We start from the raw sequence: 21,648 nt of genomic DNA, 5'->3' as shown, positions 1-21,648 counted from the left end.
TGAGGTGGGAGGATCGCTTGAACCCGGGAGGCGGAAGTTGCAGTGAGCCAAGATCGCACCACTGCACTCCAGCCTGGGTTGACAGAGCGAGACTCCATAAAAAAAAAAAAAAACAAAAAAAAAGGATTGAAAAAAATAAGCTCTTTCCTGTTGTCCTGTCTCATATTAGGGCCTAGATTATCAGCAACCTCCCCGACACAGTTCCCTTGCCCTCTGGCCCCAAGAGGTAGCCTGGGCCATATCTGTGTGCCTAGGTCTTGTCTGGGGTTCAGAGAGGCACCTGCAGTCCCTGCCCTTAGTGTTCCATGGAAGCCAGGACACCCTGAGGTAGACATGCGGACAGAAACTACCTTATGTAGCTGCAGACAGCAGAGTGGAAGGTTACTTAGTATAGGTCGCAACCCAGGGTATCCTGGCAGGGGTCACATTGGCAGGGGTGGTTGCTTGAGATTGTGGCTCCCTTAATGCCCAGGAGGCCCAGCCCTGGCCGTGCCGTGAGTGGAGAGTCACTGGGGGATCCCTTTGGGAGGGCTGGTGGGACTTGTGGCCCCAGAATGGAGGCTGTTGGTGACAGTGGGGAGTGGTGGTGGGCTGCCTCAGGAGTTTGAGTAAGAAGCTGGTAGGGGGACACATAGTGGAGGGGAGGGGAGGGGCCGGGGACACAGGGCAAGAGATGACTAAGCCAGCGCACCCATGCTGGAGGAAGGGCAGCCTGCCTGGCCTTCCCTCAGGGCCTGAGCCTGACCTGCCTGTGCTCTGCCCTCCAGATCTACAAGTCCACCAAGTGCAACGACATGCAGCAGTCGGGCAGCTGTCCCCGAGGACCCTTCTGCGCCTTTGCCCACGTAGAACGTATGCTGTTCCCATTGCCCCGGGGCAGTGCCCTCTCCCACCCCTCCCTCGCCTGGCTAGCTCAGGCTTAGGCCGGGGACGGCCCCTGGCAGTACACCCTGCACAGGAGTTCTGGCCTGCCAGCAGCGGGCCTTGTCCCCACTGGAAGCTCCATTCCCCCACCTTTCTGGAAGTAGCCTTGAAGGCCTAGAGCTTCCAAAGTAGTGAGATAGAGACTGCAGGGATTGTCCCCCTGGTTGAGCACTCATGGTTCCAGGGAGGGTTGAGGCACTGTGCCTCCCATGGCTGACTTGGCAAATCCCACTAGCCACCCCATGTCATACCCATGACAGACATCACTAATGGAACACGGAGCTCTTCTCTGCTGAGTCCTGCTCAGGCCTCTAGAGCAGAGCTAGCCAGTCAGAATATAATGTAACCCCTATATGTCATTTTAAAGTTAAAATATTTAAGCATGTTAACAAAAATAGCAAAATATGAAAATGAGCTGGGCATGGTGGCACACACCTGTAATCCCAGCTACTCAGGAGGCTGAGGCATGAGAATCACTTGCACCCAGGAGGCAGAGGTTGCAGTGAGCCGAGATCATGCCACTGCACTCCAGCCTGGGCAATAGATCGAGACTCTGTCTAAAAAAAAAAAAAAAAAAATTGAAAATTGAAAATTGGAAAATATGTTGTTAAATTAATTTTAATAACATATTTGTATTTAGCCCAACATAAAAGGTTATTTCAATAATCAATATACAAAATTATCAAGACATTTTACCTTTTTTTGTACTAAGTCTATGAGATCTGATATGCATTTTAATGCCTACAGGATATTTCCATTCAGACCAGCCTGTTTCAGGGGCTCAGTAGCCACATGTGGCTTTCGGCTGCCTTGTGGGACAGTGTGGGTCTGGATCCTCAGCATGATACTGTAGGCCACCACCAGTCTCAGAGACAGAGCTCCAGTTTGTACCTGTTAACACCTCTTTCCACCCCAAGATACTGCCCTGGGTCTCCTTAACCTCTTTCCGGGCTCAGGCCCTGTCTCTGAGATGAGAATGGAAAATAAATCGAGGGCCCTGGGAGGGAGAAGCATATTCTTGATGCAGAGGTGGTCCGCGGCCATGGGCATTGGGACCGCCTGGCTGAGACAGCGTAAGGAAGTGATTCAGGCTTTGGAGTTGTGCAGATCAGCATTCAAGTCCCAGCTCTTCTGTGTTTTAGCTCTGTCACTTTGGTGGATTTACCTTACCTCTCTGAGCCTCAGTTTACTTATTTGTAAAATGGAGACCATATTACTGGTATCTTCTGGTCACCATGAAGAGTCACAATTACTGCAAAGTGCTGGCACAGTGCCTGGCACAGTAAATGCACAGACATGGTGTTACTAGAGATGTCGTAGGAACCTTCCCTTTATGTGCAGGGGGATTTGTGGTCTCCTTTGGAAGGGACCCAGGAGCATTTTTGGAGGGACAGAGCTGGCTTAGGCCTGCTGACCCCTGCCCCTGACTCTTGCAGAGCCACCCCTAAGTGACGACCTGCAGCCTTCCTCAGCTGTGTCCAGCCCCACCCAGCCGGGTCCTGTCCTGTACATGCCGTCTGCTGCTGGAGACTCGGTGCCTGTGAGCCCCTCCAGCCCGCATGCCCCTGACCTCAGTGCCGTACGTGTCCATCCTGGGGAGTGGGTGGGCACCATGCCTGACAGAGCCAACACTTGCTTCCTAGGCCCTTTCAGCCTGGGCTTGGGAGACCATCCTGGTATTTGTCCTCAGGCCGGGGGATCTGTCTTTTCCATCTCAGCATTCTTCGTCAAAAGCCCAGGCCCGGGGGTGGGGTAGGGCAGTCCCCAGAGCCTGTGCTGATGAGCCTGTAGGACTGGTGGCAGGGACAAAGCCTGAGGCCACCCCCCTTTCCTTCGTGAGCTTCGGGCTCCCCGAGTGGTCGCTGCTGCTCGTTGGCAGACGAAAGTGGAACTGAGCCCCTTGAAGACTCCCTCTGGAGAGGGTAGAGGACGGGCCCACGCACCAGCCTGCGCTGTGCCCATGGGCCCACTCCCTCCCCTCCTTCTCTGCAGCTCCTCTGTAGAAATAGCAGCCTAGGCAGCCCATCTAACCTCTGCGGCTCCCCACCGGGCTCCATCAGGAAGCCCCCAAACCTGGAGGGCATCGTCTTCCCTGGGGAGTCTGGCCTGGCCCCTGGCAGCTATAAGAAGGCTCCTGGCTTCGAGAGGGAAGACCAGGTGGGAGCCGAGTACCTGAAAAATTTCAAATGCCAGGTAAGGGATGAGGGAGGCAGCAGTGAGGTTAGCCTTCTCCTGCGTGGGGCAAGAGAATCTTGGAGGAGTATCTTGGTCCAGCTACGGGGAGGATGACTGGGAGCTAGGACTCCACTGTCCTCGGCCTCTTCAGGACTGAACAGAGGGAGCAGAGTCAGCCCATTTGCAGCGGAAGACAGGAAGGCTGGGGAGGCTGCACAGCCTCCCCTGGGCCGCAGAGCTGGTTAGGAGAGGAGCCGGATCCCACCTGGGTGCGGTCCTTCTGCTGCCCTGAGCTGCCTTCATGGAAAGGCAGGGCCTGGGGAAGCAGGACACATGGGTCCCTAACTGGGCCTGGAGAGATACCTTCTGGGCTTACATGAGGCCTGGTGTTACCTGGAGGAGAAGGGCAGCTCCCTGCTTAGGGTAGGGGAAGGGAGTAGGAGGTGGGGAGGAAGAAGGGGGTGTGTGCATGCATGTGAAGAGGGGTTGCATGTCTGCCACCACCTGCCCCCTGGTACCTGCAGCCTCAGGGTCAGATGGACTCAGGGACCCCCCAGCACCACATTCATCCACTCCCTGAATTTTCTCCCTTAGGCCAAATTAAAACCCCACTCATTAGAGCCCAGGAGTCAAGAGCAGCCTCTGCTTCAGCCCAAACAGGTATAGAGCTCTCAGCCCCCTTCCTCCTCTCTGCTGTGGACAGGACTGGCCCAGAACCCCAGGAGGCTTCGGGGAGCGGGAGGCACCACTTTTCCCGAAAGCTGAGGGCAGGACTAAAGTGGGGTCCCAGCCACAAATCCAGAGAGGGTAGGGGGTCAGGCCCTGGAGCCCCTCACCTCCTAGACTCAGTGGAGAAAGGGTTCCTGGAGCCTCTGCCAGGCCCTGTGCTCGCTTCTCTCTTCCCTGCTACAGGATTGCAGGGGCGAGTGGGGCTGGCAGCCTCCGCACCTCCAACTCCATGCTGTCAACAAGGTGTCGGGTGTGCCGGGGCCCATGTGGGCATGGGGGCACCCAGACTAGAGCTGGCATGGGCCGTTTCCCTTGCCCCCAGCCCCTCTCCAGCCTCTCGTCCTGGCCTCTGTATGGAGCCTACCATTGCCTCTCCTCTTCCCTCTCTCGTTGCAGGACATGCTGGGCATCCTCCCCGCAGGCAGCCCCCTGACCTCAAGCATCTCTTCTAGTATCACCTCCAGCCTGGCAGCTACCCCCCCTAGCCCAGTGGGCACCAGCAGCGTCCCCGGCATGAATGCAAACGCTCTGCCCTTCTACCCCACCAGCGACACGGTAGAGTCAGTCATAGGTAACTAGGCCATTTCTATTTGCAAGCCCAGGACTGGGTCTGGGGTCAGAGACCCCCCCAGTCTCTGAAGCGAGTCTCAAATCAGCACACCAGACCCCTTAGACATCTGTCTTGGGAAAATCAGGGGGTGGGCACTCTGAGTCCTTTGAGCTAAAGGAGAAATGACCCCAAGGTGTAGGGCCAGGAATGGCCCTGAGAGCTCCTTTGTGCAAATTAGAAAGAGGTGCCTTTTCCCCTTGGCGAGTACAGTCTCACCCCAAGACGTGTCGTTCAGTCCCCATTCATCTCACTGGTGTCCTTGTGTAGTGAATAGCCAGCACGACATTCTCAGAATTCCTGGTGCTAGAAGTTGGTGCTCCTTTCTTTCAGTACTCATTTCTAGGTGCCCGCTTTGTGCCAGGTCCTGTGTCAGGCACTGAGGAGACAGATGACAACATGCTGTTCCTGCCCTCTAGAGGGAAACTTCCCACCCAGTGGACATTTGTCAAGCACCTGCTATACACCAGCCACTGAGTGCCCAGAGACCTGCCCACCCCCACTGAGCCCGGGGCTGAGACCCTCGAGTTGTAACATCAGGGGACAAAACCCTTGTCCGAGGCAGGGACCCTGGATGGGGATGTGATTCCTCCTGGAAGTATCAAAGAAGATTCAGAAAGGAGAGGCATTTGGGTTGGACATGACTGGCAGATGGCGTCAGAAGTCAGGAGTCAGGATTGGCATAGGAAGCAGCTGAAGGAAGGGCACAGGGGCTTGGGAGAATACGGACCCAGCGTAGCATGGGCGTGAAGATGCAGCGTGGGTAGTAGACGAGGTGGTCAGGGTCAGATGAGCCCTTGGGAGGTTACATCCCACTCTTCTCTGTCCCTAGAGTCTGCTTTGGATGACCTGGACCTGAATGAGTTTGGTGTGGCCGCCCTGGAGAAGACTTTTGATAACAGCACAGTGCCCCACCCAGGAAGCATCACCATCGGTACTGAGTGTGGGTGGGCAGGGCAGCCTGGAGGACTCCTCGGGTTCCTGCCTGGCCCAGGCCCCTTGCTCTGTGTGGCCTGCCTGGCTTCTGCTGCCCTCACCCAGCCCGTCCTCCCTGGGCCTCTCTTGCAGGCGGCAGCTTGCTGCAGAGCTCTGCGCCCGTGAACATCCCCGGCTCCTTGGGCAGCTCTGCCTCCTTCCACTCAGCATCCCCGTCCCCTCCCGTCAGCCTCTCCTCGCATTTCCTACAGCAGCCCCAGGGCCACCTGAGCCAGTCGGAAAACACATTTTTGGGAACCTCAGCATCACATGGATCTTTGGGTAAGAGGGGGAGTGGTTCACTAAGGATAACTGGGGCAGGAACCTGCGCCTTTGGGAGGTGCCTCTGGCCACCCCGTCTACGGCATATCAGCTAGGCTGGGGGTTAGGGCAGAGGCCTTGGGCGAGGAGGCAGAGTCAGATTCCTGTCTGTGTGACCCTGGACAAGTGATTGAGCCTCTCTGCCTTAGTTTCCTCTGCTGTGAAACAGGTATAATGGCAGCATCCACCTCCTAACGTGAGCATTGAATAGAGTAATGGGGCTGAAGTGCTAGGCACGAGGCCAGTGCAGGCGAGAGCAGGGGTCTCAGTCGCCAGGTCTGGGCCTGGTCTCTTTCACAGCATGGTTCTGTTCTGCCCAGTCACCCCAGGCTCCGAGAGGCTGGCTCGCACCAGCCAGGTTCACAGAGGACCAAGGGGGAAGCCAAACAGGCTAACCCCAGGCTCTGGGTGCCCTTCCTGCCGGGCAGAGCCTCCAGGGAGGCCCAGGGCTGGCCCAGAAGGCTGTTTGCCCACAGAATTAGAATGGTACGGACTGGGGGTTCCTGAGGGCACTTCAAGGTTTAGTGGCTAGAAGAATGGCACAGAGGCCGGTGCCACTGCGGGCCGGCTGTGCATCTCTTGTGTGTGTCGGGATGTTCCTGAGGGCGGGATGGGAAGCACATGGCACCACCGCTCTCACTCTCCCCCAGCAGCTGCAGACACCAGCTCGCTCCCCGAGAGTGCCGGCATTTTGCTCAGGCCCAGGGACTGAGCCTTTCAGAGTTCTGATTGGGTTTGGTGGCTTCCCTTATCTCATTCCTGATCCTAGAACAGCACATGGATTTCTCAGCGCCTTCCAGGGTTGAAGAGGCTGTTCTCTGTTACGTTGATTCTGTCAGCTTTAGGTGCTTGGTGTTGCATTTTTCGGACTTGCCCCATATTTGGATGGGATCTTTTTTTTTTTTTGAGTAGGGTCTCAGTCTGTCACCCAGGCTAGAGTGCAGTGCAGTGGCGTGCAGTAGCTCACTGCAGCCTGGAACTCCTGAGGTCAGGTAATCCTTCCACATCAGCCTCCTGAGTAGCTGGGACCACAGGCGTGGACCACCATGCCCGGCTTCTGGTGGCGGCTTGACATAGCTCCACTTACTGGCCACACACTCCTTCCTGCACCGTGTGACTGTTGAGCACAGGTGTATTGATACAGGTGTGAGTGCAACAGTCCCTGCTGTCCAGCAGCTGTGGCCAGTGTGGGAAGCAGAGGTGCCCAGCCATTGGGATCCTCCTGAGAATCATAGAGGGGCCTACCTGGACAGCAGAGTCAGGAGAGCTTCTCCGAGGGAGGAGGAGAGATGGGTGGGACAGGAGAGCTTGCTGCAGGGCTGGTCTCATGTGGGTGGGGTGACCCTGAGGTCTTCCTCTGGGACGGGGCAGATGGCTCAGACAGTGCATGCCACAGGGTCTCCGCACAGGACCACGTCCCTCCTCTGTGGGTGCACTTGTGTGTCTCAGAGAGCAAAGCGTCGTAAATCTGGTTCCGGAACATCCTGGTTGGATTAGTGGGAAAGGAAGCAAGGACGAAGTCACCAGAAAGTACATATGGGCAGAGTGAGGCCAGAGGTGGATATGGGTCCTTCTCAGAAGCCCGGGGCTGCCCTGGGGGCCAGAGCAGGGGGACCTGATGTTAGTAAACATCTGTTGAGCGAGTGAGCAGAGGGCAGCTGGGTTGGCGGCGGGTGGGAGGCTGTGCACGCAGCATAGTTGACTGGAAAGCATAGGCCTTTGGAACCACGTTCCCTGTCTGTGTCCTGGCCCTACCACTTAAAATTTGTGTGATTCTTGGTAACACATTTTATCCAGGGTCCTTGTCTGTAAAACAAGGGGGATGGCCCCAAGGCTCCCTGAGCTCTTCCTGCCCCAGCTCTGCCATCCGATGAGGCTCGGGCCTGTCTTTTCCCCTTTATCTCTTCCTTGGCCTCACATCAGGCTGCAAAAAGGCCCTAGCCTAAAAGTGAAGCCACAATCATAAATTGCCACTATCGGGGGCCTGGGACTGCTCTCACATGCAGTACCTCCTGAGTCCCCTGAGTTACCCTGTGAGGCCAGCGATGGGAGTCCCGTTTTCCACATGAGGATGCTGAGCCTCAGAAGTTGAGTGGCACCAACTAGTAGGTGGCACTCAAGGTTAGGTCTGACTCCGTCCACGCCACCTGCACCTTCACAGCCTTCCTGTCCCTGCAGAATTCTCTGACCTGACACTAGCTGGAGCCTTGCGCACCCATCCAGTGGACAGCCAGTCCCTGGAACCCCTGAGGCAGGGCTGGCCAGGGCCCAGGCTGATGTTCTTCCTCTCCTTGGGGCAGGTCTGAACGGGATGAACAGCAGCATCTGGGAGCATTTTGCCTCTGGAAGCTTCTCCCCGGGCACTTCCCCCGCTTTCCTATCAGGGCCAGGGGCTGCTGAGCTGGCCCGACTTCGGCAAGAGCTGGACGAAGCCAACAGCACCATCAAGCAGTGGGAGGAGTCCTGGAAGCAGGCCAAGCAGGTACCAGGCCCCGCACCTGCCGGCCTTCCCCAGTGCCAGGTGGCATCCAGCCCAAGACCTTCCTTCACAGAGCGGGCGTTGGGTGGGGGAAAGCGGGGGCTTGAAGGACAGAGCAGAAAACTCAGTTTTGTTTGCTCGCTCTCCCCCTGGGAGGACTTGCTTTGCCAGCCAGGACCCTGGGTAGTTACTGTTGTCGCAGGCTTCGAATTCCCTCTGTGAGCTGCTTGTAGTCTGTCCCAGGACCACCTGCCTCCTCCCAGTAGCCTCACCTCTCCAGGGTTTCAAGTCCAAGGTCTGGGTTCTGAAATGGGCCCCCTGTCCAGCTGCAGCCGGCTACCCTATGGGTGCTGGCCAGAATCCCAGCTCTACCCTGTGTCCCCTGCTGTGCTAGGCCCAGGCCCCTTTCCCTGGCCACAGAGGGGAGAGTCTCCTGCAGGTCCTGAAACCTCTGTGCAGACAGCATCAGCCTCCTCCTTGCCCTCCTCCCAGAGAGCCAACCCAGCTTCCCACCAGGCCTAGCAGCCAGAGTGGCCCCCAAGAGATGATGCTCTCTGGGGACAGGGGCAGGGCAGGGCCATTGTGATGAGACTGTGTGCTGGGCCCACAGGCTTGTGATGCCTGGAAGAAAGAGGCGGAGGAAGCTGGTGAGCGGGCCAGTGCAGCGGGCGCCGAGTGCGAGCTGGCCCGGGAGCAGCGGGATGCACTGGAGGTGCAGGTGAAGAAGCTCCAGGAGGAGCTGGAGCAGCTACACGCGGGGCCTGAGCCCCAGACCCTGCCCGCCTTCTCCGACCTGGAGGCGCTCTCACTCTCCACCCTCTACTCCCTCCAGAAACAACTGCGGGCCCACCTGGAACAAGTGGACAAGGTCAGCCCAGGTCGGGGAGCACTGGGTGGGATGCACGGTGGCCTCAGCCAGCTCTTGGACTCTGACCTGGTCCAGGCTGCTGCAGGGATGACCACCCTCCTGAGAGCCTCTGCCCAGCACTGGGCCAGCACTCAAAAGGCCGGCCTGCTGGGAATGGGTGAAGAGAGTGCACTGGGGAAGGTGAAAAGGCTGGGGGTGAGGGGTGTCGGTGCCACCCCCAGCACCCCTGAGGGCAGCCCTGACCAAGCTTCGCTCAAATGCCTGGGCCTCAAAGGCATCCTCCTGTACACCCTCCATGGCGCAGCGGGCCTTCCAGTGAGGCCCAGGACCCCAGGACTACCCCTGCCTTCCCAGGTCTCCTGCTGGGTCCCAGGGGCCAACGTGGCATGGTGGGAAGAGCTGTCTTTCCTCTGTTCTCGGGCAGCCAAGTCCCCAGGTGTGGCCCTGGGCATGTCCCAGCCCTTTCTGGGCCTCATTTTCCCCATTTGGGGACTACAAGGTCAAATGAGACTGGGCGAAGCCTCTGTGAGGGGTGGGCCTTGTGGCAGCCTGGCCATGCCCCATGCAGAGGTGGACTCTCAGCCTGTTCTCTCACCTGCCAACAGCGGTCTGGGCGCACACTGTTGAGCTCGGTACCTCAGTTTCCCCATCCCAAGGGGGCTGAAGTGAGGATCAAGGGAACTCCTTGCTCAACTTGGGGCCAGACCCATGGATGGTGACCACAATGCCCCTTTCCCTGCAGGCCGTGTTCCACATGCAGTCGGTGAAATGCCTTAAGTGTCAGGAACAGAAGCGGGCAGTGCTGCCGTGCCAACACGCTGCGCTGTGTGAGCTCTGCGCCGAGGGCAGCGAGTGCCCCATCTGCCAGCCTGGCCGGGCCCACACCCTCCAGTCGTGACCCTGCAGGCCTGGCCCAGCCTGGCCTAGATCTTCTCACCTAGGACTTTTTAAAGTATATATATATATATATACATATATATGAATATATATATATATATGTGTATGTATGTATATGTATATGTATATGTATATGATTCTGTATATGTATACATTTCCGTATGTGTGCAGGTATGCGTGGTGGTGTGGACAGTGTCTGTGTGTATATCTGTACATAGATATAGACACACACTTTAAAAGACTTACCAAGCACTTTTTAAAAGAAGAAACTATTTTGCAGTCCTCCCCTACCCACTCCCTGCCCTTTCCCCTGCAGAGACGACATCCCCTCTTCTCCCACTGGCCTTTTGGCAGAGAATCTGTTTCTGTCTCTTTTTTAACGTAGGAACTAACCATTTTTAACTTCTTCCTGGGGCCTGAGCAGGGAAGGGTGGGACTGGAAGGCACTAAGGGGAGGGGAGAAGCCCTCAGGGCAGGCCCTGCTCCCCCTACCTCCTTACCAGGGCAAGGGTGGAGTGTGGAAGACGTGGGTCCCCCAGAGCAGGGCTGGCCCCCAGCTGTGAGGGCCTCAGGGAGGCCTGAGGGGGAGTGCTGGGGGTCTCAGCTGGCTTAGCTCCTAGGTTTACCAAATGTATATTTAGTCTTGGGGAGAACAGCAAGGGCTGGAGGCCAGTGCTGCAGGGCCAGCCCCACTCCCGACACCTGGGCCCTTGAAGCTCCTTGAGGGGCAAGGCCCAGGAGTTCCAGCCCTCAGGTTCCTGAGGGTCCACCCTCAGTCCTTTCCCCCTGGACTCCCCACAAGAGCCTCCCTGGCCCCAGGGCCACCTACCAGGCTGGTACTCATTCTATGACCCCCCCCCCCCACCCCCCCGCAACCAGCTGCCCCCAGCTCTCCCTGCCCCCTCCCCTCTCTGGCAGCTAGCAGGGCAATTGGCGGGGAGGAGTGCGGACTGAGGACCAAGGGGGCCCAGGCCCTGCCCTCCTACCCGGAGGGGCTCCGTATGCATTCCTTGGTGCTCTCTGAGTGCAGCTGGTGTCCGGCCCTGTTCTGGGCGGACGCCTGTGTGCGTGTGTGTGTGCCTGTCCAGTGTATATTGTGTCTTAGCTTCCATTTTAAAAATTGTTCTGTACAGAGAGAGATGCAGCAGGGGCGGGAGGGCAGAGTGGGCGGAGGGGAGCAGCCACACCCCCAGCACCAGGTGTCTAGGGTAGGAGCAAGAGGGCTGAGAGGGTCTGGTCCTGGCCCAGGCTCCCCCTTGGGCTCAGCACGAAAGGGCTTTCAATGAATTAAGTGAAAACTTTTTCCTTTTTTACAAAAATGCAAAAATCAACAAAGCTCCAAACCTATTGAAAATAAAATATGAACTTGCAGTGGTAGCTTCTTTACATGGGGGTGAGGGGAGTGGGTCCCAAAAGAGGGCCTCTGAGCTAGGAGGGGGCCAGGAGCCCTGCCTCAGCCCTGGAAACGGCTGGTGCCCGGCACCCCTGAGGTGTGGTAAGGCAGCTGGAGAGGGCTGGAAGCGTCCTGGACCCATCAGGCCCCAAGACAGTTCAAGTGCTCTCTGACCTAGGCCGAGGGGTTGATGACACAGGGACCCTTAGCCTTGGACACAGAGGCCTCCCAGGCCCTAGGACTCTTTAGGGCTATGTGGTTAGCGGTGACTGGCAATAGGGCCCCTAACTGTTTCTCAGAGGAACAGTGTCTTCCCAACCGGGCATGGTGGTGCATACCTGTGGTCCCAGCTACTAAGGAGGCTGAGGTGAGAGGATCACTTGAGCCCAGGAGGTCGAGGCTGCAGTGAGCCGTGATTGCACAGCTGCCTCCAGCTTGGATGATGGAGTGAGATCCCATCTCAAAAACAAAAACAGAGGCTGAGGCGGGCAGATCACTTGAGGTCAGGAGTTCGAGACCAGCCTGGCCAAAATGGTGAAACCCCCGTCTCTACTAAAAAAAAAAAAAATACAAAAATTAGCCAGGTGTGGTGGCACATGCCTGTAGTTCCAGCTACTCAGGAGGCTGAGGCAGGAGGATCCTTTGAACCTGGGACACAGAGGTTGCAGTAAGCTGAGATTGCCCCATTGCACTCCAGCCTGGGTGACAGAGTGAGACTCCATCACAAAAACAAAAAACCCAGTGCCTTCCCATTGGGATGATTTGCTGGTAGGACCCAGAGGAAGTCCTGCCTTCTGCCTTCTTCACCCCACCCTGCCCCTGAGGGATGAGGGGCTGAGGCCCAAGAGGTACGTCCTCCCTCCTACCTCCTCAAACTAGGCTGTGCGGTGGGGGTGAGAAAACACCCCGGTGGGATCCTCTTTGCATGGTCTCGGGCCTTGGATGTCATCTCAGCTAACCTCGACTCCTGTCCTCATCTTGTGCAGACTCAGAGATTCCGACATGGAACCAGGGTCACACAGCTAGGATGACGTGATGACCAGGCCTCAGGTTCTGACACCCCCCAGGCAGGGTAGGGACCCAGGTCCTCTATGCCCTACTGTCTCAAGAGCAGCCCCTCAGCCTCAACCTGCACCCCTGGGAGGCCCCTGCTCACTGTGCTCCCCTGAGGAACGGGTCCCTGTCCTGGGTGTCACCATAGGAACTGGTATGCCTGGTAAAGCAATTTGTTCAAAGCCCACAGCCAAAAATCACCCTAGCCCTGCTTCTGCCTCAGTTATTTCCACACCTACCCCCCTGCTTTGTAGCTGCCCCAAGGTGGGGGGTAGCTCAAAGTCCCCTGAGGGCTGGGGAGGAAGCTACCTGGCCTGGCTTGCATTCCGGGCCCCACTGTAGGCCAAAGGTATATTTTAAGAGGACAATGGATTGGTTTTTATTAATTTTTTTGCTAAGAAGGTTTCTAGGTGGCAGGTGCTGTCCGGGGAGGAGGCGTGCGCAGCAGACACAGTGGCCAAACTGTCCTTTCTGCTTCCGTCTGTCCGTGCCAGCCCTGCCGCCTGCCAGCTCTTGCTCCCTCAGAGCCAGAAGGTTCTTGGCTCCAGGCTTCCTGGCCTGGATGCTGGCAGCCCCTGGGGAGAGGACCCAGGCTCCCTCTAGTAATGGCCACCACCCTCCCCCCAGGGCAGCTGGGGCCTCATCTTTGGCAGGGTCCCCTCTCCCTTCCCCAGGAGACTGTGCCTGCAGCCCTGGTCCCAGTGAACCTGGCCCCCACCCCAGTGGCTGGAACAGGAAGGCCAGGAGGCAGATGGCCCAATCCCCTGCCCACCACAGCAGCTTTTCTGAGAGGCGGGCAGGGGCAGGGTTTGCTCCCCCTGGTGCTGGGATGTGGTGGAGACATTGCAGCCAGGGCTGGAGGAAGGGAGGCGGGAGTAGAGACGGCGCTGCTGAGCCCACATCACCATGGCATGCAGGGGAGGTCTGCACTCTGGGCACTCCGCGTGCTGGGGCTCCCCAAATGTTAGGCCAGGCTGGAGGGCCGCGCTGTGGCGGGGAAGCCCCAGACCCTACAGGAAAGCCCTTGCAGGTCCCCACCGGGAACCCAGCCCCACCGCAAACCTCTACAGCTACGGTGCAGGCCGCAAGGCATGCTGGGAGGCCTGCTTGGCCCGGTGCCGCCGCAGCCTCACAAAGACCTGGGCCTCTCGGTCACCCTTCCGGCCCTCCAGCAGCTGCAGGACTGGGTCCCCTGCGGAGAGAGGGGTTTGGGGGTCAGATGCCGGGGGAGAGGCAGTGCCTGGTGGTGGCAGAGAAGAGTGGGCGAGGGGAACACAACACTGCTCCATCTCCCCGACAACCTGGAAGGAAACTAGTGACAGACCCGCGCCAGCCCAGCCCAGAAGGTGGTCTGACAGACGCATCCGGTCGCATAACAGAGAGAGCGCTGCCGGGACACTGTCCTGACTGCAGCGAGGGGCTGAGACGTGCCTGGGGTTTGACTATTACCTTTTTATATGAGAACCTAAAGCTAGCAAGTTAACCTTTTCTGCCTCGGTTTACTCATCTGTAAAAGAGTGCTAATAATATCTGCTTCGTTGCCTGGAATGCATAAAGTGCTCAGCACTTGCTCATAATAAGCGCACAAGCATCAGACCGTTGCTGGTATCAAAAATGCTCTCCAGGGATGTGGCCCCGCCGAGTGAGATCCAGGCCCTTCTCCCCAGTTAAACTTCTTGGTGACTTCCCCATGCAGGGAGAGTCACATTACACTTAGCTTAAAGTTCACTGGTCTCTAGATTAGACCGAGAGACGGGCCGTGGCTGTCCCACTGGCTCCCATCTCCAAGGAAGCTGTTCTCCGACCCTGGCGTCACCTCTCTGGGGCACCTGCCTGAGCTTTACAGGCTCCCGTCCCTGCACCACCCTGCCCCGGGCTCAGGCCTACCGTTGGGTGCCGGGTACGTGAGAGGCAGGCGGGTCTGAGGCACCTCACCAGGCTCCTCAGAGCCACTCAGCCCAGGCACCTCACACAGCGGCAGGAAGGCCTCGCCTTCCAGGTCGTCGGCCCCCAGCGTGTCGTAGTCCAGCACGGTGAGCAGGAGGCATGCCCCAGGCTTGCGGCACGGCTCAGCAGGCACCAGGCTGCGGGGAGAGTCAGGGCTCTGCTGCCAGCCCCAGCACGGCCACCCCCAGCCTCGACACATGGGTTCACCCGCTTGGTGTTGGGAACCAGCCAGGGTTAGGACTGCAAAGGCAGCTCTCAGCCTGGCACCTCTCAGCCATGTGGTGCAATGCCTGCTCTCACCGTGGGCTGATGCTTTAAACCAGGGGTCCTGTGTTCCCCGTTCACCTGTCCTGAGGAACTGGGAGCAGGTTACTGAGAACCTCAGAGACAGGACCCTTCCCTGGAAGTCCCTAAGTTAAACACGTGGGAGTCCACCCCTTCCCCCAAGGGAAGCAAACTTTTTTTTTTTTTGAGACGGAGTCTTGCTCTGTCACCTAGGCTGGAGTGTAGTGGTGCCATCTTGGCTCACTACAACCTCCGCCTCCCGGGTTCAAGCGGTTCTCCTGCCTCAGCCTCCTGAGTAGCTGGGACTGCAGGCGCGTCCCACCACACCCAGCTAATTTTTTGTGTTTTTAGAGAGACGGCGTTTCACCATGTTAGCCAGGATGGTCTCGATCTCCTGACCTTGTGATCCGCCCGCCTTGGCCTCCCAAAGTGCTGTGATGACAGGTGTGAGCCACCGCATCCAGCTGCAAACTCTTGTCCCAGGCGCCCCATCCCTTGGGCCCAAATGTGGCCATCTCAGGGGAGCCCCTTGGCCCCAGCCAGGAGGAGCAGGGCTGAGGGAGCCCAGTGGGGGGAAATGAGAGGAGGGACTGGGAGAAGAACGGGACCCACTCACAATTCAAAGGTCTCATCAAACAATGGGTGAAGGTCCTTCTTGTGCTTCTGGGTCTCCCGGGCGGCCAGCTCAGGGAATTCATGCCTGGGTTCCAAGGTCAGCTGGACAAAGGGGTCGCTGGAGCCTGGTAAGTGGCCAGGGAGTGTGCGTCAGCTGAGGGTCTCCCAGTCACCCCACCCCCGCAGCTATGCTCTGCTCAGCAGCACTGACCCCTCCTGGTAACTGGAGGAAATGCACCCAGAGCTCCTGCAGGGTGAGCGGAGCCCCCAGGGTCACTGAGACAGGAGGGCCAGGACGAGACCACGGAGAGTGGCCAAAGGGCAGCCTCCACTCACCGTTGGAGTCCAGGGCCAGCAGGCTGGAGGCGCTGAGCAGCTCCACACGCAGCTTCTGCTCAGATGCGCGGTAGGAGGCCTTGACTGTCACAGCCCCCAGCTCCTCAGAGGTGGTTTCTGCCTGGGGTGGGGAGCAGGGGCAGGGTCAGCAGGGTCACAGCTGGAGCGAGGTGCTCCAGGGCCTGCAGAGGGCGCAGTGCGAAGGAGGGGCCTCACCTGCTGCTGGATTCGGCTGCAGAAGTACTTGCGGATGAGTTCCCGGCTGGAGGCCGCCTGCAGCTCCAGGTCCCTCTGCAGAGCCTGGGAACACATACAGCTGAGAATCCACCCGGACTGCACACCCAACCACAGCCCGGGCCTGCCCTCCGGGAGCTCACCGTCAAGGGTAATACGTCCATTTGAAATGGAAAGTATTGGGTCATGGGACAACGGGCTGCGGCCACCCTCAGGCCAGACAGCAGGAGAGGCACAGACAGGGCTGGCTTCACTGGCATGCTTACACGACCCCACCCCGGCCCCTCCACCCCCGATGCAGGCACACAGGGCCCCTGTGCTTAGGAGGACCCAGGCTTGGTTTCAGGTTCTGTCGTCACCATTCTAAAATTTGTAATAACTTTTGTTTTTTTGTTTTTTTTTGAGACAGAGTCTCGCTCTGTCACCCAGGCTGGAGTGCAGTGGCGCGATCTCGGCTCACTGCAAGCTCTGCCTCCCGGGTTCACGCCATTCTCCTGCCTCAGCCTCGCCGAGTAGCTGGGACTACAGGCGCCCGCCACTACGCCCGGCTAATTTTTTGTATTTTTAGTAGAGACGGGGTTTCACCGTGGTCTCGATCTCCTGACCTCGTGATCCGCCCGCCTCGGCCTCCCAAAGTGCTGGGATTACAAGCGTGAGCCACCGCGCCCGGCAATAACTTTTGAATAAGGGGCCCAGTTTTTCATTTTGTACTGGGCCCCATAAATTATGTAGCCGACCCTGGACATAGGTGAGTACCAAAAGGCAGGCTCCCCGGACCTCCTACGGGGAAGCTCACCCAAAGCCCCTACCTGGAAGGTGGCAGTGTGCAGGGCCTCGGGCGGCAGGCCACAGCCCTCAGCGTGGAAGCAGATCTCCAGGTTCTGGGGGAGACATCAGAGGTGACCCCAGGCACCCTCCCACCAGGGTTATCATTGCTGTGACCGGTTCTGTTACCTGCAGGGCAATCTTCAGCCTGTTGGAAGCCAGGGGTGAGCTGCGTTGGGAGGCGGCCGCCTCCACCAGCACTGTGAGCGTGTGGGTCCAGAGCAAGGTCAGGAGGCTGGGGCGGGGGCCGAAGGGATGCGGACACAGCACGGCAGGGCGGTGGCAGAGGAGGAAGCAAAGACGCTCTTGAGAAACGAGAGGCCTCAGGGACCCAGCCTCACCCCAGCTGCTCCCACCCCCAACCTTCCCCTCCGTCTCCTACCCCAGGTGAGGCTGGGGAGAGGGCGGGTACAGGACCAACAAGGGGCAGGTGGGGTCAGTCCTATCCAACACACCTCTCAACCTCAGTGAAGAACCCTCCCCAGCAGACTAACGGAACCCACAAACAAGGCTGGAGACAGGGAGGAGGCCAGGCCACCAGTGACAGAACCATGATTTAAGACAGGAGCAGGCCGGGCGCGGTGGCTCACGCCTATAATCCCAGCACTTTGCGAGGTCGAGGTGGATGGATCATGAGGTCAAGAGATTGTGACTATCCTGGCTAACATGGTGAAACCCCGTCTCTACTAAAAATACAAAAATTAGCTGGGCATGGTGGTGCGTGCCTATAGTCCCAGCTACTTGGGAGGCTGAGGCAGGAGAATCGCTTGAACCCGGGAGGCGGAGGTTGCAGTGAGCCAAGATCGCACCACTGCACTCTGGCCTGGCAACAGAGCAAGACTCCATCTCAAAAAAACAATTAGCCAGGCATAATGGCATGCACCTGTAGTCCCAGCTACGCAGCAGGCTGAGGTGGGAGGGGGAGGGATCGCTTGAGCCCAGGAAGATGAGGCTGCAGTGAACCGAGATCACGCCACTGCACTCCAGCTTGCGTAACAAGAGTGAGACGCCGTCTCAAAAAAAAAAAAAAAAAAAAAAAAAAAAAAAAAAAAAAAAAAAAGCATCGACCAGGTGCAGTGGCTTATGCCTGTAATCCAAGCACTTTGGGAGGCCGAGGCAGGCGGATCACCTGAGGTCGGGAGTTGGAGACCAGCCTGACCAACATGGAGAAACCCCATCTCTACTAAAAATACAAAATTAGCTGGACGTGGTTGCGTGTGCCTATAGTCCCAGCTACTCGGGAGGCTGAGGCAGGAGAATCGCTTGAACCCGGGAGGTCGAGGTTGTGGTGAGCCCAGATCATGCCTTTGCACTCTAGCCTGGGCAACAAGAGCGAAACTCCATCTCAAAAAAAAAAAAAAAAAAATCATGGCCAGGTGCAGTGGCTTACACCTATAATCTCAGCACTTTGGGAAGGCCAAGGTGGGATGATCACCTGAGATCAGGAGCGAAAGACTCCGTCCCCCCACCAAAAAAAGTAATTAATTTGTGCAACACATTTAAGTGCCCATTATGTACCAGGCACTGTTCTTTTTAAATTTTTTTTCAGATAGGGTCTCGCTCTGTCACCCAGGCTGAGTGCAGCAGTGCCATCACGGCTCACTGCAGCTTCCACTTTCTGTGTTCAAGTGATCCTCCCAACTCAGCCTCCCAGGTAACTGGGACTACAGGTGTACGCCACCATGCCTGGCTAATTTTTGTATTTTTTTTTTTTTTTTTTTTGTATAATTTTGTAGAGACTGGGTTTTGCCATGTTGCCCAGGCTGGTCTTGAACCCCTGGGCTCAAATGATCCACTCACCTCAGCTTCCCAAAGTGCTGGGATTACAGGCGTGAGCCACCATGCCTGGTGGTGTTCTAAAGGCTCATGAGACAGCACTGAGCAAAACTTTCCTCTTGGTGGAGGTTTAACTCTGGTTTATGTGGAAAAATATGGTCTAAGATCAAGTCCAACAGAGCTTAAAGGTGAACAAAATAAATGTTAAAAATAGGCTGGGCGTGGTGGCTCACGCCTGTAATCCCAGTACTTTGGGAGGCCGAGGCAGGCGGATCACGAAGTCAGAAGTTCAAGAACAGCTGGACCAACATGGTGAAACCCCATCTCTACTAAAAATACAAACATTAGCTGGGCATGGTGGCAGGCACCTGTAGTCCCAGCTACTCAGGAGGCTGAGGCAGGAGAATCACTTGAACCTGGAGGCGGAAGTTGCAGTGAGCTGAGATTGTGCCACTGCACTCCAGCCTGGCCGACAGAGCGAGACTCCGTCTCAAAAACATAAAAAATATATATACATGGTTTAAGAAATAAAAACGGCCAGACTCCGAGGGGCCCTGGCTATACCTGTGAGGGTGGAACAGAACTCTAGGAGGGCTGGCAGCCTCTTCAGGGCCCAGATTCCACAGGGAGGTAGGGCGCTGTCATCGTCACTACAGCTAATAAGTCACTGACCACTTCCTTTGTACCGACACCACGCTCAGCACCTCACATGACCCATTTAATCCTCAGCAGAAGCCAGAACTATTCTCATCTGCACCAGGAACTTGCCCAAGCCTGCTAAGCAGTGATGAAGCTGGAGTCTGAAGCCAGGTGGTCCAGAGCCCATGTGCTGGACTCCACCGTCTGTTGCCTGGCATGCTGGGTCCCTGCTATAAGACACCCTAGCTAGAAGTTCTCTTTGCACCGTGGGCGGGGACCACCTGTAACCTAATGGAGGCAGAGGAGCAGTCAGGGAGGCCCTGAAGACAGGCCTGGGACTAAAGGAGAAAGGACAGGCAGATTTTGGCTCAGCCTAAGGAAGAACTCAAAGCGCTCAGAGCTAGGCAGCAGGAAATGGGGAGGCCTGCGAAGTGGCAAGCTCCCTGTCCCTGCAGTGAGCCTTAGCAGAGCCTGTTGCACCCCATAAGGGAGGTCACCAAAGGGATTCACCTCCACCCCTCAGAACGGATGCTGAGGCCCAGGAAACAGGGGCCGTGGGAGGAGAGGGGGAGGCGGCGAGCACGCCCAGGGCAGGGGCTGCTACACCCCTCAGAACGGATGCTGGGGCCCAGGAAGGAGGGGCTGTGGGAGGAGAGGGGGAGGTGGCGAGCGTGCCCAGGGCAGGGGCTGCTACAGACCTGCTGAAGTTCTCCTGCACCAAGTTGGTGTTCATGTAGCAAAGCTCCACCTCCAGGAACTTCATCAAGGGCAGAATGGCCTGGGGAGGGAGATGGGGAGCAGGTGTGGCTCCAGCCCATGTTGGCCCCACCCCCATCCCCTTCCCCTGACCTAGAGGGAGGAAACAGGGCGGGGAACCGTTCTGTGAGTGTCTGTAAGAGGCCAGCCTGCCCACCTCTCTGCCTTCCCCTCGCCGTTGCTCACCCTGTCCCAGCCACACTGGCCTCTACAGCCCTGGAACCTTCCAGGCATGGTCCTGCCTCAGGGTCTCTGCCCTTGCCGTTCCCTCTGCCTGGAATGCTCTTCCCCTAGAACTTCTCATGGCTCCTCCCCTTGCTTCCCGTAGGCCTTCACTCAGTTGTCACGGCCTTCCCTGGCCACCATCTAAAAATACAACCCTCTGACACTTTCCACCCGCTTCTCTGTTTTAACTTTTCTCTGTAGACTTATCATTATCTAGCACACTGCATGTGTGTGCGCGCGCGTACACGTCTGCGCATAGGGTTAATAGCTATAACTATCACTATAGTTATGGATACTCACTATGTGGCTCTTTTTTCACCTCCACTACTAGAATGTGAGCCCAGGAAAGCAGCTATTTTGTCATATTGTTCACTGACCTATCCTCAGTGCCTAAATCAATGCATAGGACAAAGTGGGTACCTAATAGGTGATGAATGAATGAATATCCTTCTACCCGCCGGTCGAAGGTGTGCATCATGATATGCCCCCACTTACAGGTCAGCTGGCTTGTGTGAACAGCACAGCAAAGCTAGGAGGCAGCTGAGAAGGATGTGCACCCTGGCCTGTTTGGCTGCAAAGCCTAAGCCCTCCCCAGCTGCAGCCCCCTCATTGACTGTCAGTGCTGGGACAGCCGGTGGAGTGACCCAACCTGTTCCTGTGAGTATACCAGGAGGAAACTGAGGCCCAGGGAGAGAACATGCCTTGCCTAGTCTGGGGGACTTATCTTTGACACCAAGGCCTTCAATGACCCCAGATCTACAGAGCTAGCAGGGCGGTGAAGACCAGCAGGCAGAAGGGCCACTTACATCCTCAGGCAGGACGGACTCCCTGACGCCCACCAGTTTCTGGATGTGCTTGGCGATGCCCACCTCCAGCTGGTGACACAAAACGGAAGAAGGAGGGAGGTCAGGGCATGAGTTGGGGATGGGAGAGTTCCTTAGGGCCTGAGTTTAGACGCAGGAAGGGGTCAGAGCTGGACATTGGCCCAGGTCCTGCTGGAGCCAGGCAGGCTAAAGACGGGATGGGATGGGGTGACTGTGCAGTCGGACAAGGTACCTGCTCGGCCAGGGTGCGGACGCCAGTGCGGATCTCATGGCCCAGCCCAGCCAGCGCACTCTGCAGCTGGGCATGCAGCGTGTTCTGCAGCTGCCCCTGCTCCAGCACGCCCCCTACCCGCTGCTCCAGGGCCTCCCATGCCAGCTGGGCAGGCAACTTGCCGATCACCAGCCGCAGCTGCTCCATGTCATTCACCACCACACACAGCTGGGACAGAGATGCAGAGCTTCCTGAACTGTGCCCAGGCTGGTGGTCCCCACACCCAGCTGGACTCCCAGCCCCGCTCTGGCCTTACCATGTTGGCTGCCTGGCCCTGGTCCTTCTGGCCTGAAGAGAGCTCGCGGGCCCGGGCCTTTATGAGGCTGCAGTACACCAGGGCCAGGCGACAGGTGTCCTAGGGTGGGGTTGGACAGAGGGAACTGATCCATGGGTGGGGCATCCAGGACGGGCAGGTGGGAGGGCGTGGGAATTTCAGCGACTTGGGGGATTTAGGATACAGGCCTTGGGAGGCTGCCTGGGTGAGAGCTCGGGAG

At 57.6% G+C, this 21,648-nt stretch overlaps 3 protein-coding genes across 8 annotated transcripts in view; 1 reads left to right on the top strand and 2 right to left on the bottom strand.

The window, feature by feature from the left end:
• Positions 1-11,346, top strand: part of UNK (unk zinc finger) — a 41,737-nt gene extending 30,391 nt beyond the window's left edge. For 2 of the 3 annotated variants that reach the window (XM_055242110.1, XM_063617128.1), the window contains exons 7-16: positions 768-852; positions 2,361-2,503; positions 2,917-3,117; positions 3,694-3,759; positions 4,225-4,399; positions 5,268-5,369; positions 5,504-5,692; positions 8,032-8,213; positions 8,821-9,078; positions 9,821-11,346. In XM_055242110.1, the coding sequence (XP_055098085.1) occupies positions 768-852; positions 2,361-2,503; positions 2,917-3,117; positions 3,694-3,759; positions 4,225-4,399; positions 5,268-5,369; positions 5,504-5,692; positions 8,032-8,213; positions 8,821-9,078; positions 9,821-9,976 (1,557 nt within the window). In that variant the 3' untranslated portion in view covers positions 9,977-11,346. The remainder of the gene's footprint in view (positions 1-767; positions 853-2,360; positions 2,504-2,916; positions 3,118-3,693; positions 3,760-4,224; positions 4,400-5,267; positions 5,370-5,503; positions 5,693-8,031; positions 8,214-8,820; positions 9,079-9,820) is intronic. The other variant, XM_055242111.2, reaches the window with a different exon arrangement.
• On the bottom strand, positions 1,527-8,037 carry LOC129462295 (uncharacterized). Its single transcript, XM_063617190.1, has one exon. It carries the CDS (start codon positions 7,442-7,444, stop codon positions 6,815-6,817), a length of 630 nt encoding a protein of 209 aa, XP_063473260.1. The 5' UTR covers positions 7,445-8,037; the 3' UTR covers positions 1,527-6,814.
• The window catches only part of UNC13D (unc-13 homolog D), a 30,236-nt gene continuing 10,114 nt past the window's right edge, over positions 1,527-21,648 (bottom strand). For 2 of the 4 annotated variants that reach the window (XM_055242098.2, XM_063617096.1), the window contains 12 exons: positions 21,411-21,509; positions 21,116-21,322; positions 20,866-20,934; positions 19,777-19,856; positions 16,793-16,898; positions 16,648-16,719; positions 15,821-15,904; positions 15,605-15,725; positions 15,270-15,393; positions 14,309-14,505; positions 13,484-13,613; positions 12,776-12,996 (listed from right to left, as the gene is read on the bottom strand). In XM_055242098.2, the coding sequence (XP_055098073.1) occupies positions 13,492-13,613; positions 14,309-14,505; positions 15,270-15,393; positions 15,605-15,725; positions 15,821-15,904; positions 16,648-16,719; positions 16,793-16,898; positions 19,777-19,856; positions 20,866-20,934; positions 21,116-21,322; positions 21,411-21,509 (1,281 nt within the window). In that variant the 3' untranslated portion in view covers positions 12,776-12,996; positions 13,484-13,491. Of the gene's footprint in view, positions 4,815-6,976; positions 7,216-12,775; positions 13,614-14,308; positions 14,506-15,269; positions 15,394-15,604; positions 15,726-15,820; positions 15,905-16,647; positions 16,720-16,792; positions 16,899-19,776; positions 19,857-20,865; positions 20,935-21,115; positions 21,323-21,410; positions 21,510-21,648 lie in introns of those variants that run through there. The other 2 variants (XR_010115503.1, XM_063617095.1) reach the window with 2 other exon arrangements.

Source organism: Symphalangus syndactylus, chromosome 14, assembly GCF_028878055.3.
Source record: "Symphalangus syndactylus isolate Jambi chromosome 14, NHGRI_mSymSyn1-v2.1_pri, whole genome shotgun sequence".
NCBI classification, from domain to species: Eukaryota; Metazoa; Chordata; class Mammalia; order Primates; family Hylobatidae; genus Symphalangus; species Symphalangus syndactylus.
The sequence above is the reverse complement of the archived record's forward strand: the minus strand, read 5'-3'. Positions and strand labels throughout refer to the sequence as shown.

What these genes read in the sequence shown, in the direction of transcription:
- LOC129462295 (XM_063617190.1), bottom strand. Translation starts at nt 7,444, where the DNA reads ATGCTTTCCAGTCAACTATGCTGCGTGCACAGCCTCCCACCCGCCGCC.